The sequence below is a fragment of the Stegodyphus dumicola genome, chromosome 9, assembly GCF_044657685.1.
Source record: "Stegodyphus dumicola isolate Sdum_Otavi_A_Nest chromosome 9, ASM4465768v1".
Lineage (NCBI taxonomy): Eukaryota > Metazoa > Arthropoda > Arachnida > Araneae > Eresidae > Stegodyphus > Stegodyphus dumicola.
The window spans coordinates 58,444,185-58,460,790 of record NC_140776.1 but is presented as its reverse complement, the minus strand read 5'-3'; the positions used below and the strand labels follow the sequence as shown (position 1 = coordinate 58,460,790).

The following is a 16,606-nucleotide window of genomic DNA, read 5'->3' as shown; positions in this document are numbered from 1 at the left end:
ACCAAAAGAAAGCACACTACAACAATTTAAAATCCAAATTAAAATTTTTAAATAAGAATTATGTGATTTATTAAACATCACACACATATATATTTTATAATTACATAATTTTTTTTAAAACAAAACATAATCATGGCATATTTATTAAATATATATATTATTAAATATTTTCGTGCATTTAAAGAAAAAAAAATGGGGAAGAAGAGAGAGAAAGCTGCAAAACTTCAGCACTATGCATATTAATCATTATATATAGAGTATGGTCCATTGTTGTTCTCTCTGTGTACAGAGCAATATGTTTTCACAGGCCAAAAACATCAAAGATCTGCATAAATCTGGCACTTCACATCAGTTATCACTGGTTACCAGAATAAAATCATTATCTAACAAGGAAATTGACAAACTAGTTATGCACAAGATACTTCAATTTAGTTCTTGAATTTACTACACATTATTTTTATTGCAGCTCTTTCAATGCTTATGAAATTAGTCTCTTATAATTCCCAGTGAGCTAAAAAGGAAAATGTTAGGGAGGCTAGAAATGCAAACTTCATACAATAGTTCTTTCAGCTGTGAACTCTAATCGACATAAGAAATTAAGAGTGATAGGGAACATACAAGTGTTTTAAAATTTTTGAATCTTTTTTATGAAGCACATCTATAATAAAAAATCCATAGAAAACTGAGAACTTATTTAATGACTTTAATTTATTTAATGGTCAAAAGAGCTGATCGTAAAATAACATGCTTGAATAGGAAAACATTTTTTTCATCAACAGAACTTTCCTCGTAGGTCAAATTATGATTTTATAAACCTAAGAGTAGTATTTTTTCCAAAAAAATTTTCAGAATCATTAGATTTTTTATTTTTGGTACAACAAATATAAGAACAACTATGTCCTTGCAGAATCCAAACTTTATACCTCCCAAATGAAAGGCAGATATGTTTCCAACTACGTCACGAAGGTTCGAAGAGAAGAAAATACCTCGTGAACTACATAACTCAGTAACTTAGCTATCTAAAATGAAATGCAGAAAGATGAATATTGATTTACCTGGAAAAAAAATCTCAAAGAGTAACATATAAATGCAGTGTTCTTGATATGATTAGTTTTATCCAAGCCTCATGGAGTAAAAAAAAATCAAGTAATTGCTATGAAAAATAGTATTTTTATTATACAATTAAGTTCAATGTGAGCTACCCATCACCACAGAGAACTGTGAGAAGTATGGAATAAAATTTTTTCCAGATCTATCAATTTTTAGACCATACGCTAATTGACACTGATTCGCCAAGTTTTGGCATACAGTATTATGATAATGAAGGAAACAGAGATGGAGTACTTAAATGTTTTCCAAAACCAGAAAAGAAGTTTGGAGAAAGAAATTTTGAAAAATATTATCATCTTGGGGGGGGACTGCAGATTCTAATCTCAGATTTCATTTCTACCCCCTTTTTTGTAATAAAAAACAATTACACACAATATAAAATATATTTTATTAGTTACTCCAGTTCTTATCATTTTATAACTCTAATTGCCCTTTAGAAGAAATTTCCTTATATGTCTTTTATTTTCACTTCCGTTGGTAAAGAGGGCAGTAACCTCAGAATAATAGAATTAACAATACTACCATTTTACTGTCCAACATAATTCTCCTTGGATAGTTTAAAAAAAAAAAAAATTGCTTTTGTACTAATTACTTTTAATTCAATCCTTTGCAGCTTAAGCACAGGAATTTTTCAATTAAATGTTTCTCAATTTCTTTTCGTACTTTTGTTTACATACCCACATTTGTCTTTAGTAGTTAATTTACAAAAAGTTGTATATTAAAGCTAGCTTTAGATATATATTCAGAGCTCCTTAATTATTAAGATTCTGATGCTTCAAATTATAACCCATTGATAAGTCAATTTGAGGCCCTGAAATTTGAATAATTACACTGCATCTACTGAGTTTTTTAATTTTTAGTTTAAATTTAAATTTTTCTAAAAAGTTTACAAAATATATTTTAACTTTTGGTTTTTATCTTACTTCATTTCAAAATTTAATAGCTACTCATGGTTTTCAAACTAAATCATTTTTAACTTCTTTTTTAAAAAATTCTTTGCCAGATAGCATAATCTTTTTCTTCTAATTTTTAAGCTTTATTACATATACATATCATATACATGTATGCACACACATACACACACACACACACACACACACACACACACACATATATATATATATATAATATATATATATAATATATAATATAGGCGAGCTTTCTACAATTTTTATTTTTTACTTATTTTGCAGCATATTGCGCAAGATGTTTTCTTGACCAAAATTGTTATTACTGCTTTGCTTGATATATATATATATATATATATATATACTAAAGAAATATTGATTATATTATCTCCTAAGATTTTTTAGTAGAATTATATAATAGAATTATCTAAAAAGAGTATTGTAGTATGCTTTGCCATAATTAAATAATCTAACCCTTTTTGATAAATTCAACTTTAAGTCATATCTATTTACATTATCAAAGCTGGTACAACCCGTGTGGCTGCAGCGAGTGGCAAAATCATACAGATGGCAAAATTTTTAGAATCTTGAAAGGCACCATAAAGAAAAATTTAGGAATGACAATTTTTTTTATTTATTTATTTATTTTATTTATGGAGGCACTGGGCAGCAGAATTCAGACAGTAAATTATTTTTAATTTAGGGCCTGCAAACATTGCACCAGGTGGCAAAATACCAAATGCCAGTTCTGTATATTATAAACCGTAATTTCCGGAAGAAACGCCGCAGCTTTTACGTGTTTAAAACTATTTTCAGCGGGTATGACATTTCTACCCATGTGGCATTCAGGTGCACTAAAAATAAAATATTTCCTTTGATGGTCATTGTGCATAGTTTGAATAACTTTGTCATTATTGTACATAGTTTGGATGGCCTTGTCATTGTACATAGACCACTCAGTTGCTTTTTGCGAACGTTATTTTGTTTACATTCTTTCCCTTGAACGGACCTACACGCCTTATTCACCCTAAACAGGATCTCAGAACAATAACATTCTTCCTTTCAAATCAGCATTCTCATCATTTTGAATAGTCTCTCTCCTCTGCCATTCGATGAATCTTCCAGGACAAATCCTCTCCCCACCCCTGCCTTTTCTGCAATTTTTTTTGAAGGCGGACACGACTCCACCTGCCTCACGATAACGAACTCTGATGTATTTTCTCTTCAGCATGAATCGATTTTTCTTGGCATTCTGCCAGATACAGATCCCATCAGTTTAGGTACAAGTATATGTTGGATAGTTTTTAAGTAAGAAGGGAGCGAAAAATTTTTGAAAATGGCACCTAAACGGCACAGAAGCTATACTGCTGGTTTTAAGCTTAATGTTATTTCACGTGCTGAACAAATTGGAAATAGAGCAGCAGCTCGAGAGTTTGAAGTGGACGAGTTCAACGTTGTAAAACTGAAAAAGAACTTTAAAATATGCCACAACCACAGCCAACTCTATAATGGCCTTGAAGCGCAAAAGTCACGCGATCAAGATGGTCGATTTGTTCTGACCAAGGAGGTCAGAGGTCTATTCTAACCCCCTTGGTTCTTATGGTAGCGTGTGGCTACGAAACTGTGGTCGTGAATTTTGTGGATATATATTTTGCCAATAGTGTTATGTAAGTAGATTATTTTGGTATTCTAAGTGATTTTAAATAACGTGAGCTTTATGTAATTATAAATAATAGTTTTATCTATATTTCGTTTTATATATTTTTAATTTTTAGATTTATTTGGGAAAATATGTAGCTGTTTTCAAGCCTATGCAAGTGTTTCGTTTTAACAGCGAATGCATTTACTTTAGTTTGAACATTTTGAGTAGTATTGGTTTGACTATTTGTTTGGAAATCAGGAATTCTTTATTATTTTTGATTATTTGTTTCTAATAACATATTGGAATACAGAATGCCTCGACATTGCAGTGTATTTGGCTGCAAATCCAATTATGACAAAAATGAGAATGTAACTACTTACTCTTTACCTAAATCACCTAAAAGAAGAGCTCAGTGGTTAAGGAAAATTCCGAGAGATTTAAGCAAATTAAAAAACCCCGTAATTTGTATAAAGCATTTTGATGAATCACAGATAATAAGAAAGGACTGTGTAATCTATAAAAATGAATATAAAGAATATGACAGAAAAATCCCTGGTCTTATTCAAGGCGCTGTGCCATGTATATTTGAAAATGCTCCCTCATATTTAAGTACAAATAAATCCAAACCTCGCAGACTTGTTGATGTAGAAGAAGTAAATTATAAGAAAGCCGTTCAGGAAAGTTTACTTCAGCAGAAAGCTGATTTAGAAAAAAGTGCATTAAAATGTCCTCAAGATGTGGTCAATTACTTTCGGGAAAACATATGTAAATATAAAAATAAATGGTTTTACTTAGATGACGATGATGATGATATAATTCGCTTATGTTTATATGCAGCTCATGAAAATTGTCCAAAAATTTTGGGATGCATCATTATAAGTACTGACATGAATTTTGAAGTATACGTTGAAAATCGGAAAGAAAGTAAGAAGAAATTTTCAAAATCACCCGTTGTTGATACAATTTCAGTATTACATGATTTAATGAACAATGTTGAAACTTCTGTTACTAATACAACATTTCCAACTGTGTTAGAATCAGCAATTACATTACTAAATTCTGTTGATTGTAATTTAGATAATTCTGAACATATTTCTTTTATAATAGAGCAATTACAATTGTTAAGAGTATCAAAAAATAATAGGCGTTACAGTAATAGAACTTTAATTTTAGCTTCAACATTATTTGTGCAATCTTCTTCGGCATACAATGCTTTACTAAACTGCGACTATTTGTGCATTCCAAGTACTCGAGTCTTACACAATATTATGAGTAGTTATTCATTGTCAAAATTAAGTTTGGCTGGCAGCATTAATTATTTAGAGAGGAAAAAATTTTTTCTTAATGAACAAGAACTTGTAGTAAATGTTTTATTAGATGAAATTTACATTCAGCCTATGTTCAACTTTAAAGGTGGTTCTATTTATGGAGGTTCTCATGATAAACCAGCACTTGCTGCCAAAACAGCTCAGGTTTTCATGATAACATCAGTTTTCTCTTCATATAAGGATGTAGTTAGTATTGTTCCAGTTAATGGATTGCAAGCTAATGAGCTACAAGATATGATTCATCAGATTTTAATAGCATTAGAAAATATAGGATTTAAAGTTGTTTGTTTGATTTCTGATAATAATGCTGTGAATAAACGCGCATTTGAACTAATGACCCCTAATAAAACTTTGCAGCCATATATTAAGCACCCTTTAGATGATTCAAGGCTTCTCTTCTTTCTTTTTGACACAGTTCATATGTTAAAATCAGTACGCAATAATTGGTGCAACAAAAAATTAATTACATTTCCTGATCTAGAAAATAATGATATTTTAAAGAAAGCTAACTTTAAGCATTTGGAAATCATGTATGATATAGAGAAATCTTCCATTGTTAAATATGGCGATTTACTTACAAATAAAGCTCTTTATCCTTCAACAATTCAGAAACAAAACGTGAAACTAGCACTTCAAGTCTTAAATGAAAAAAACATAGCAGCATTAAAATGTATATCAAAGGATCATGCAGATGTTTTTGTGAACTCAGATAAAACTTGTGATTTTATTTCAGTATTCACAACATGGTGGAAAATTGTAAACTGTAAAAGCAATTTTGAAAGTAAGCGCTTTAATGATAAATTTCGTGATGCTATTAACTCTCAGAATGTTGAGCAGATTAATTTCTTAAAGAAACTAGTATTGTGGCTTAAGATATGGAAACAGTCTGTTCCAATAAAAGAAACTTTATCACCACAAACATTTCAGGCATTGATAATAACTACAGATGCATTCATTCAATTGATTCCATATTTGTTTCAAAAGTATGAGGCTGAATACATATTATTAGGAAAATTTCAAACTGATGCTCTTGAATCACGTTTTGGAATGTATCGGCAAATGTCAGGTTCAAATTATTACATAAATTACCTACAATTATTAGAAAGTGAGAAGAAGCTTCGTTTTAAAAGCAATATTATAATTTCATCATCAAATATCAATATCCCTTTAACTTCTCTTTTACCAGATTATGATAAGGATTCTATCTTTACCTTTGTGAATATTGATGATTATTCAAATTTACTAGTTAATGATTTTTCTACAGAAAATGTTCCTTCTGATATTTTACCAGTGCTAGTTTATATTTCAGGTTATGCTTCCATGAAAGAATTAAGGGTGGTAAAATGCAGTATTTGCCAGGACTGGTTGCAAAGTGTTCATTCGGTAGATATAACAGATGATATTTTTGGTTTTCTTAAAGAATTAGATAGGGGTAAATTAACTTTACCGTCTGAAGTTGCTTTACTAACATCTTCAATTGTACATTTCTTATTTGGTGGAATTCTCGAAAGCATGGAAGATACATTTCTTATATCAGGAAAGCAACTGGGTATTTTATATAAGTTATCTTGCATACAGTTAGGTAGAATTAACTTTAATTTAACAGATTCTTGCATTTGTGGAATGACTTTGCAAACCCGATTAGAAAATATCTGTTTGATAACTTGTAAAATAATGTTAAATAATTACACAAAACATAAAAAAATACAAAATTAATATAAAATGTTCATATAAAAAAGTTAAAAAATTTACCAGTTAATTTCAATTAATAAGTCACAACTGTTTGTTTTTATGTATGCTTCTGCATAAATGATGTATGATATGTAGGATGTGTGTATATGGCACAGCTCCAAGTTTTATGAATCTATTTTTGATAGTGGAATAGGCCTGTAATTTGGGGACACCACTGTAAAAAAAAAACGAGCCTGATCACTTACCTCTTCGGTGGTTTGGAAAAAGTGATACAACATAAAATTGGAGCTGGCACAAATAGAAGGTTGTCCTTTTTATGAATGTAATTAGCATTTAATTTGCCAAAATTTTCTTGAAAGATTTATTTATAGCATAACATGCATGTAAGTTTGTTTTTATACACAAATTTCCTAGCATTTAAGGAATTTTTAATTCATTTCCCTGTTTTGATAAAATTGTGATATTTAAGTTTTTATTAGTGAATGAAGTGATGAGAGATGACTATGAATATTTGCATTCTAAAAATTTATATAGCTGATGCGATGGGAGCGGCATGAATTTTTACAAAATATTCTGCTCTTAATATTTATTTTAGTGTTAAGAAAATCTAAATAAAATTTACATCTATAAACCTATTGAATTTTTCCCCTTTTGTGGATTTTATTTAGATTACATAAATGGATTCCATTTTTATTAAAATTGCAGAAATAAAGTTTTTTCTGGTGATTCTCAATGATATTTTTAGTTACATAAACAAAGTACAATTGTTTTAAAAATTATTGAAGATATTCATTTTACCGGCTGTGAAAATATTACACTATGAAAAATTTAATGCAAGTCATGCGACCTAGTCACGTTTATTAATTTTACTTATATTTATATTAAGAGAAAACTATTATTTTTGGCAAGTTAAATTTTGCGCTTATAGCGAAGAGAAAAAGATCGACTATTTTGATCACGTGACCTTCCGAAACTGATTTCGCTTCAAGGCCATGATAGAGTTGGCTGTGGCCACAACAGAAACGAGCCAAAAGAAGTGGTACTGTAAGGTGGCCGAATCTAGAGGACGACCTTGCAAACTGGATAAAGGAGCAACGAGGAAATGGAATGGCAATTTGACTGTAAAAATTCACTTACAAGCAAAATTTATAGCAAAACAAATGAACATAAATGATTTCAAAAGAGGGCCTAGCTGGTGTAGCAGATTTATGAAAAGAAAAAATATTCTGGGCGTACTAGAACAACAGTCGGGCAACAATTACCAATGGACTGGCGGGATAAAAAGGCATCTTTTCTAAAATATGTGACAGATATTATTGACAAAAAAAAAAAAAAAAAATTCTTTGGTTACAGATAATAAATATAGATGAAACGCCGTTAGCTTTCGACTATCCTGCAAACAGAACTGTTGATGAAACTGGTGCAAAAACTGTATCTGTGCTTACGACAGGGCATGAAAGAACGTCATTTACATTAGCTTGTGCCGCAAATGGTGACAAACTAAAGCCGATGATCATTTTTAAACGAAAAACTATTTCGAAGCGAGATTTTCCTAATGATGTAATTATTTGTGCAAACGAGAACGACTGGATGTGCGAAACAATCATGCATGAGTGGCTACAAAAAAGTTTGGCAGTGTCATAAGGGATCTTTTTTCCAACCAAAAGGGTTATTGACAATAGATTTGATGCATGCTCATTAACTTGAGTCAGTGAAAACCAGATATCAAAAATTGTCTACGACCGTAGCAATAATTCCTGGTGGTTTGATAAAAATCTTACAACTATTAGATTTGGCAGGTAATAAATCCTTTCGAAAGCGGTGGAGTGTTGGATGAGTGAAGGATTGCATACGTATACCAAAAGCGGTAAAATGCATAAAGCATCTTATGAAGAAGTTGCAAAGTGGGTAGGAAGTGCGTGGAAATCGGTAAAAACATCGTCAATAATAGCAGGGTCCAAAGAAGCTGAAATTATATCCTTAGATAAAGAGACTGTAAACCAAGAGGATGAATGTGATGATTTGGAAGACTTAGATCAGGATTTGCTAAATCTTTTTAATTCAGATAGTGAAGAATCAGATTTTGATGGCTTCATATGATGTATAGTTTCCTTTTGTAAGTAAAATTTAAAATTTCCTTTTGTCATCCAAATTTAATATTTCGTTGTTGCAACATTTTTTATAATATAGTCTGAGTATTACAAATATGGACTTCTTTAGTGGGTAAATATAAGTATATTCGTGAACATAAATATATTTTCAACATCTCTTACCTTTAATTTGTTTTTGAGTTATGGTTGCATTTCATGCATTTTTCTTAACTGATATGTCATATATCAGGACACAGGTTGAGATTTTGCAACTATACGGGCCATGACGATGTCACGCGCAATTTAATCTACTGCAGCGTTTTTCTGTAATTTTAATTTTTTTCCCGCCATTTTTCTCAAGTGCGGCGTTTACGCTGCTGTGGCCTTTCTTCCGGAAATTACGGTATATATATTTATTCATAGTTCGAACAATTTTTTGAAGTGAGTAACTCTTATTTCCCTATGATTAATCCTATGTATCCTAAATAGTGAACTTCATATACTGATTATTTTTCAAAACTACTTTAAAGGAGAATGAAATTAACCCTTACTTTTGTTGATTTACTGGAAAATCTTTAACATCCAAACATTCGTGTACCCAACCAGGTGCAAAGATGGCAATGGATAAACCATATTTCCTTGCTTCTTCAGCAGCCTAAAAGTTATCAAAATAAACTTTATTTGAAGTAAATTTTCTCAAACAATACGGCATTTTATATGAATTTATACAAAATACCCTTAAAATTTTAGCAAACAAAGAAGCATTACATGGTGAATATATGAAAAAATACTGAACAATTAAATACATAGTTATTGACAGCAAGAAAATAAAGACAGACCTCAAGCACAAATATATTAGCAGAATTACCTGGCATTGCCCAGACTTTAAGCAGAATGAAGAGGCTTCATTTAGGGATATGCGTGTAATATTTTTTTAAATCTCAGGTAGACAATGATTTCCCTCTTATTTTGGTTCAAGGTGAATTGTGCAAAATTTTACCAAGCTCAAGACTGTAAAACAGTGTAAAATCAACATGGTGCCATGCAATATGTCTATGTAAAAGGTTTTAGTAAGAACTGGTACTTCTTTGTTAACAGTTACAGGGTCTTTTTTTTTTTTTTTTTTTTTCCTGATATGAACTTTTTATCAGCATCTACTGTGAGCAATTTTTTTCACCATTTTCTAAGTATTCAAAAAATCAGCATCTACTGTGACCAATTTTTTTCACCATTTTCAAGGTATTCACAAAAAATTGATACACAGTGCCCATAAATTTTAATTTAAAGTTTCTACACTGTTCTGTAAAGTTCTTAGGTGTAAATAAACACAGCATCATCTAAAGGTTTTATCAAGAATGCACTGGCATGATTTCAAAATTGATACTATGCAGAAATATTAATATTTATTTTTAAAAAAACTAGGAGTTCCTTGCTTAGCATGTAAGACTTCCACAGGTAATGGGAATGCAACAATGGCATAAGCACAACTTTCTAATATAAATGCTCAGCCTATGGACCTCATGAAATGGTTTTCCAAAATTTTATGTAGACATTATCCTCTTGTTTTGAAGGCCAAGCATGCAAAATTTTATCAAGATCAGAGGAAAATTGTAGATTTGTAAGATTATACATACACAAACATTCAGATGATTTTGTGACGTCGTGGATGCTTCAGTGGGAACGGAATCAACACTGGTATTGGTGATGAATCACTTTAATTACACAACATAACACAGATACAACATTTAATTAATACATTTAGAAAACTTTAGTAGATATCCGAGCTGGTGACACGATCAGAGACGTTAACGAAGATGGCCCTCGTCATCACTGGACGAACAAAGTCTCCACACCTCAGCTCGCTGGCGGAGCTTCCCAGAACTCTCTCTCACAGGCCTCTCAACAGAACTCTCATCTCTATACGCATGCGTAATTCTCAGTTAAGTCGTTGCCATTCACAGTTCTTTAAATAAGGTGTTAAAATGAGTTATAGTACTCGTAGTGTGAGGAGTTTGCTAACGACGTTCTCTCTAGTCAAAAGCATCATAGGTCTTTCTAGTAGAGTTCAGGAGCGTTCTTTACAGACTAACTCCTTCCGCCTCCAGATTTTGTTTTCCTCGGACACAGAGGAAACAAAACTTTGCAGGATAAAATAGAAGTTCAGGCAGGCGTTCGCTACAAACAAACACCTTCCGCCTCCAGTTTTTGTTTCTCCGGACACAGGAGAAGTAAACCTCCACAGTTCACAGTTTCTGGTTTCAATAGAGATTGTTCAACATTTTACCAGTTAATTCTAAATCACACTGTTACAAAGGTTCTCCACTCTCATAACCAGGCCATCATAAAAAAAAACACATATAACAATACATATACAATATATGAAAAACCAACACAGAAATTTTGTCTTTAAGAATAAAGCTAACAATTTACTATATAGTATGAATTTGAAAAAAGATACGATATACATAATCAAATAATAAGACAACTTAAAAGAAATGATAACTAGTCTATTTAACTGGCATGTACAGAGTTTCTACTTAAGCAGTTTACATTTAAGTTGTCACTTCCCTTTTTATGATGTATCGTAAAATTATAAGATTGCAAGGCTAAGGGCCCAGCGTAATAATCGACCATTTCTACCTGCATTATTTTTTAGCCATACTAGTGGGTTATGGTCCGTTTGAATTGAAAATTTAGTCTGCTCATCTATATACCCTTTCAATTTTTTTATTCCATAGAGAATTGCGGCACACTCTTTTTCAGTGGTGGAATACTTCCACTCACTATCAGTAAATTTTTTACTGAGATACAATATGGGATGTTCTTTTCCTTTATCATCCTTTTGGGCTAAAACAACACCATATCCTTGATCTGACGCGTCTGTCTGTAGTATAAATGGTTTAGAAAAATCGGGTGCATGTAGCACAGGCCTACTAGATAGCTTTTCTTTTAAGGATTTGAATGATTCATTACATTCATCATTCCAAACAATTTTACCCTTTTTGTTATTCCCTTTTAACAAATCTGTCAAAGGTGCGGCTATAGCAGAAAACATGGGTATATATTGTCTGTAGTATCCAGCTAACCCTAAGAAAGCTCTAATCTCAGTTTTAGTTGTGGGAACAGGAAAATTTTGAACCGCCTCGATTTTTAGTTCTGCTGGAGAACGTTTTCCTCGACCTATTATGTGACCGAGATATTGCACTTCTTCTTGTGCAAACTTGCACTTAGAGGGTTTAATAGTTAAATTGGCTTTTCTTATTCTTTCTAAAATTTCATGTAAATGTTGTAAATGTTCCTCCCACGTTTCAGAAAAAATAGCAATATCATCTAAATAAGGGGTTGCATATTTCTCACATCCGCACAATATTTCGCTCATCATTTTACTAAAATAATAAGGAGCATTTTTAAGCCCAAATGGCATTCGCAATGGCCTATATATGCCAAAATTTGTAGCAAATGCAGCGATTTTCTGAGCCCTAGGGGTCAGCGGAATTTGCCAATAACCTTTAGTTAAGTCTATCAAGGTGATAAATTTGGCTGTTGCAACAGTTTCAACACGTTGCTCTATATTATGGATTGGGTAGAACTCAGTACGCGTTATTTCGTTTAACTTTCTGTAATCAATACACGGCCTAGGATCCCTACCTGGTGCTTCAACAAGGATCATGGGTGAAGTATACTCAGAGGGTCCTGGTTCAATAATCTTGTATTTTAACATTTTTTCAATCTCGACTTTAAGAATTTCGTTCTGTCGATTTGTCATTCTATAAGGCTTATGCTGTACGCGTTTGTCACTGATTAGTTCGATATCATGTTCGACTAAATTTGTTTTCCCTGGAATATTCGAAAATATAGCAGAAAACTTTACCAACAACTTTCCCAACTGCAGGATTTGTTCATCACTAAGTCTTTCTTTAAGATTATCTTTTGCTATTATTTCATTAAAATCAAACACATTGGGGTCGGTTAACATATAAAGAAAATCCTCCTCTAATTCCGAGGGTTCAATTATCTCCTCGTTGTCAAGGAGCACCATATTCAAAAGTTCAGGTCTCTTATGATAAGGTTTTAATATATTGATGTGATACACTTTATTCCCTTCCTGATTCCCTTCAAAACTAACCACATAGTTTGTTTCTGATAATCTTTTCTCTATTTTTCCCGGCCCTTTCCATTGAGGAGCGAGTTTATGGGGTTGGTTCACTGCTAATACTAATACAGAATCTCCTTGCTGGAATTCCCTTTTCACGGCATTTTTGTCATACCATTTCTTCCTTTTTTCTCTCACCTCTTCCATTTTCTCTGTAGCTAATTCTCTACTTTTCTTTAACCTATTGATTAATTCGAAAACATATTCTATTACGGTATCTTCTTTTTCCTGAGGATCTAACCATTTCTCATACAATAATGCGACAGGTGTTCTGAGGTTGGTCCCGTACACTAATTCAGCTGGACTAAATCCTGTACTATCATGCGTTACTGTTCGCAGGGCAAAGTATCCAGCGAACAGTAATGCATGATAAAGGTAATTGTACTTCCCAATTTGGGGCAGCTTCAATACATAATACCTTTAAGACCCTTTTTATTGACCTATGGAACCGTTCTACAGGATTGCTCTGGGGGTGGTAAACCGAACTTCTGGAAATTTTTATACCAAACCTCTTCAAAAATTCAACGGTTAAGAGACTCATGAAAGATTTTCCTTGATCAGTTTGAACCTCCCTTGGAAAACCCATCCGACTAAATACCTGCAAGAGTGCACTTACAACAGATTTCAACGTTATATCCAGTACCGGGACGGCGTCAGGATATTTAGATGCTAAGCACATAACTGTAATAAGATATTTATTACCTTCAGTAGATGTAGGCATAGGCCCGCAAGCATCTACATTAACCTTACTAAAGACTTCCGATATCACAGGTACTATTACCAACGGTGCCTTCTTTTTGTCATTTGTTTTTCCTACACGTTGACAGGAGTCGCATGTTTTAACGAATTCCTCAATGTCTTTATAACAATTTGGCCAGAAAAAATGTCTTAGTAACCGGTCTTTTGTTTTCAGAACTCCTAAGTGACCTGAAGTTCCTTCATGACAAATTGCTTTAATTTGCTCTCTGAGGTTTTCTGGAACAACAATTAAATGTTCTTCTCCTCCTAACTTATTTACCTTCTTTTTTACTAAAACCCCATTTTTAATCCCATAACTTGTTTTACTTCCGCTTTTTACTAGTTCTAATAAAGGTGCAAGTTCTTTACTTTTTTGTTGTTCATCAATAAAAGTACTTGAGTCTATTTGAATCGCAGGACTTGTGGGGACACAAAGGTTGACAGGAGGTAATATCTCTCTGTTTTCAGACCTCTCATGAGCATCGTCCTCCTCTTCCAATTCTAACTCATTCTGCTCAGAATTTTGATTCGTCTCACATAAATTTTCCGCTTCCTTACATTGTCGTGCTTGAGATGGAGTAACGACCGCATTAACATTACCGACATACGAGGAATAATTTTTCTCAGTTCCTCTGAGAAGAGCCGCTGTCTGGTTTCCTAATATATATCGTCCTTGGTCTAAGTGGTCTCCTATAACAGCTGCTTTGGTGGTTACTGTACCCAAATCGCATTCAATATCTACTTCAGCAACAGGTAAACAAGTCATATGATCATCCAACAAATGTCGAACCCACACATGTTCCCCCTTCATTCTATTTCTGTCTACATATTTCTGACAAATAACATCTACCGTTGCTCCTGTATCTCTTAGAATAGGTACTTCAAAACCATTTACTGTTCCATTTAATGTATAGGGATCTAACAGATTCTTCTCTGATCTCCCGCTTATCCGATACAAATCTGCCTTTTGGGTTTTAAAATTAGGGCACTGAGGACGTAAATGGTCAAAAGATCCACATTCATAGCACTGGAGTCTTTTTCTCCTATCAAAATTCGAGTCTGACTTTTTCCCAACATTGCGTGCATCATCATCTTTTTTAAATTGTGTACCTTGAGGGTTTTTTCTATTTTTGAAAACGTTACCAGTGGACTGAAAAACACCCATCTGTCTACCTGATATTTTCGTTTTCATTTCACCCAATTTCGTTTTCCCAACCATCGTCTTTTTCGCATCTTCAAATTCCTCTATTTTACCCACCAACAGTTTTGGTGAAGTGATCGTAGCCCATTCATCTATAAAATGTTCCTTAAACTCATTAGGCGTGCGCCTTTTAATCTGATCTACCAACATTAAATCCTTGAGTTGCTCAAATGTTTCGATTGTTAATCCCTTAAGCCACCCATCTAAAAATGTCTTATCGTGATAAAAATCGTACCACGTAGAATCCGGATTTTTCTGAGTCTTAACAAGGAGTTGCCGAAACTTTTCCGCACTTAATTTAAATCTTTTAAGTAGTAATTCTTTAATATGTTGGTAATCTCTAGCCTGTTCTTCAGGTTCCCTAGCAATTATATTATTTACCTCAACCGGAAGGACACCAATGAGATATGCCACCCATTGATCCGTGGGCAATTTTAGAACTTTAGCTTGCCTCTCAAAAAGTTCTAAGAATAAACTGATATCATCAGTTTTTAAATTAAACTTGGGCATTAGTTTCTGAAAATTCTGATTAAATACCGTTTCACCTCCAGGTTTAGCAGATTCAGTGTTCTGTTTTGCTTTAAGGCATTCTAGTTCTAACTGTTGCTTTTCAATTTCTTTATTTTGCTGTAGTATCTGAAATTCCCTCTCCCTAGCTTCCTGTTTTAACTGTAATTCTTTCGCTCTTGTTTGCTTCTCTTAAGTTTTCCTTTTCTATCCTATCAGTCATAATACTTTCTAACAAATTTTTAACAAATTCTTCCTCATAATTTTTACTATTCGTTATTAATTGTTTTAAATCTATCACTTTCATATCTTCTAAAGCTATTTCCCCAAGTTCTGAAGCGACAAGGAATAGATCCCTTTTCTTAGCTTTCCCCAAAAATGCCATTTTCGCAAAAGTACTTGTTCAAAACAAATAAGAACTCAAATAGTTATTCACAAATAATACACATAAAAATATATCAGAGATATAAAAAAACACTTTCTTCTTTCTTACAAAATTAGGCAAATAAAAATAAAAGGTTAATAAAAGCATTAATCATTTTGGATTTATTTCCATTCAAACATAAAACGAATAAACAACCTTACTGAATACTTCGTATAAAAAAAATAATAACAAATTCTTTTCATTTGGTACAGCCAGACAGAAAAAAAACCAAAGTGGCGCCAATAAATATAAACACCTTTAATTAACTATGGATACTTCCGTTAGCAACCACATGGCCAACGCAAATACTACGTAAATTCGATAGGCGCAGGTTTAAATCAGAACACTATTAGAACTTTTCTTTACTGCTCAAAGCTTTAAAATGAAAATGAAATGATAAAATTTAACATTCTACTTCTCAGAAAATACGCATCCTATTAAAATACAGCACTGGTGTGCTTTCATGAGAAAACAAAAGTAACAAGTTTTTAATATATCCAACAACATATTTCTTTCACAAGAATTTAACATAAATTTTCTTCTAATGACTTAGAAATGAAAATTGCAATATTGCACTGATGTGCTTTCACATATACACAAAATAAACAGTTCAGATTCTATCACACCAATTGATAGCGAAACGTTAAATATAAATACACTGATGTGCTGTTTATTTACGGGAATGGATTTTTCCCATTATCATACAAAAGAAAAATATCTCGTTAGATATATAAGTGCAACACTTTGATTGTTTTAAAAACTCTTATGCACTGACGTGCTATAAAATGCACTGATGTACTACGTGTTAATGGG

General features: G+C 32.5%; 1 protein-coding gene across 1 annotated transcript in view; it reads right to left on the bottom strand.

The window, feature by feature from the left end:
- The window catches only part of ENGase (cytosolic endo-beta-N-acetylglucosaminidase), a 131,681-nt gene that overhangs the window by 35,176 nt on the left and 79,899 nt on the right, over nt 1–16,606 (bottom strand). Inside the window, exon 7 of the mRNA XM_085823494.1 lies at nt 9,322–9,425. Within this exon, the coding sequence (XP_085679620.1) occupies nt 9,322–9,425 (104 nt within the window). The remainder of the gene's footprint in view (nt 1–9,321; nt 9,426–16,606) is intronic.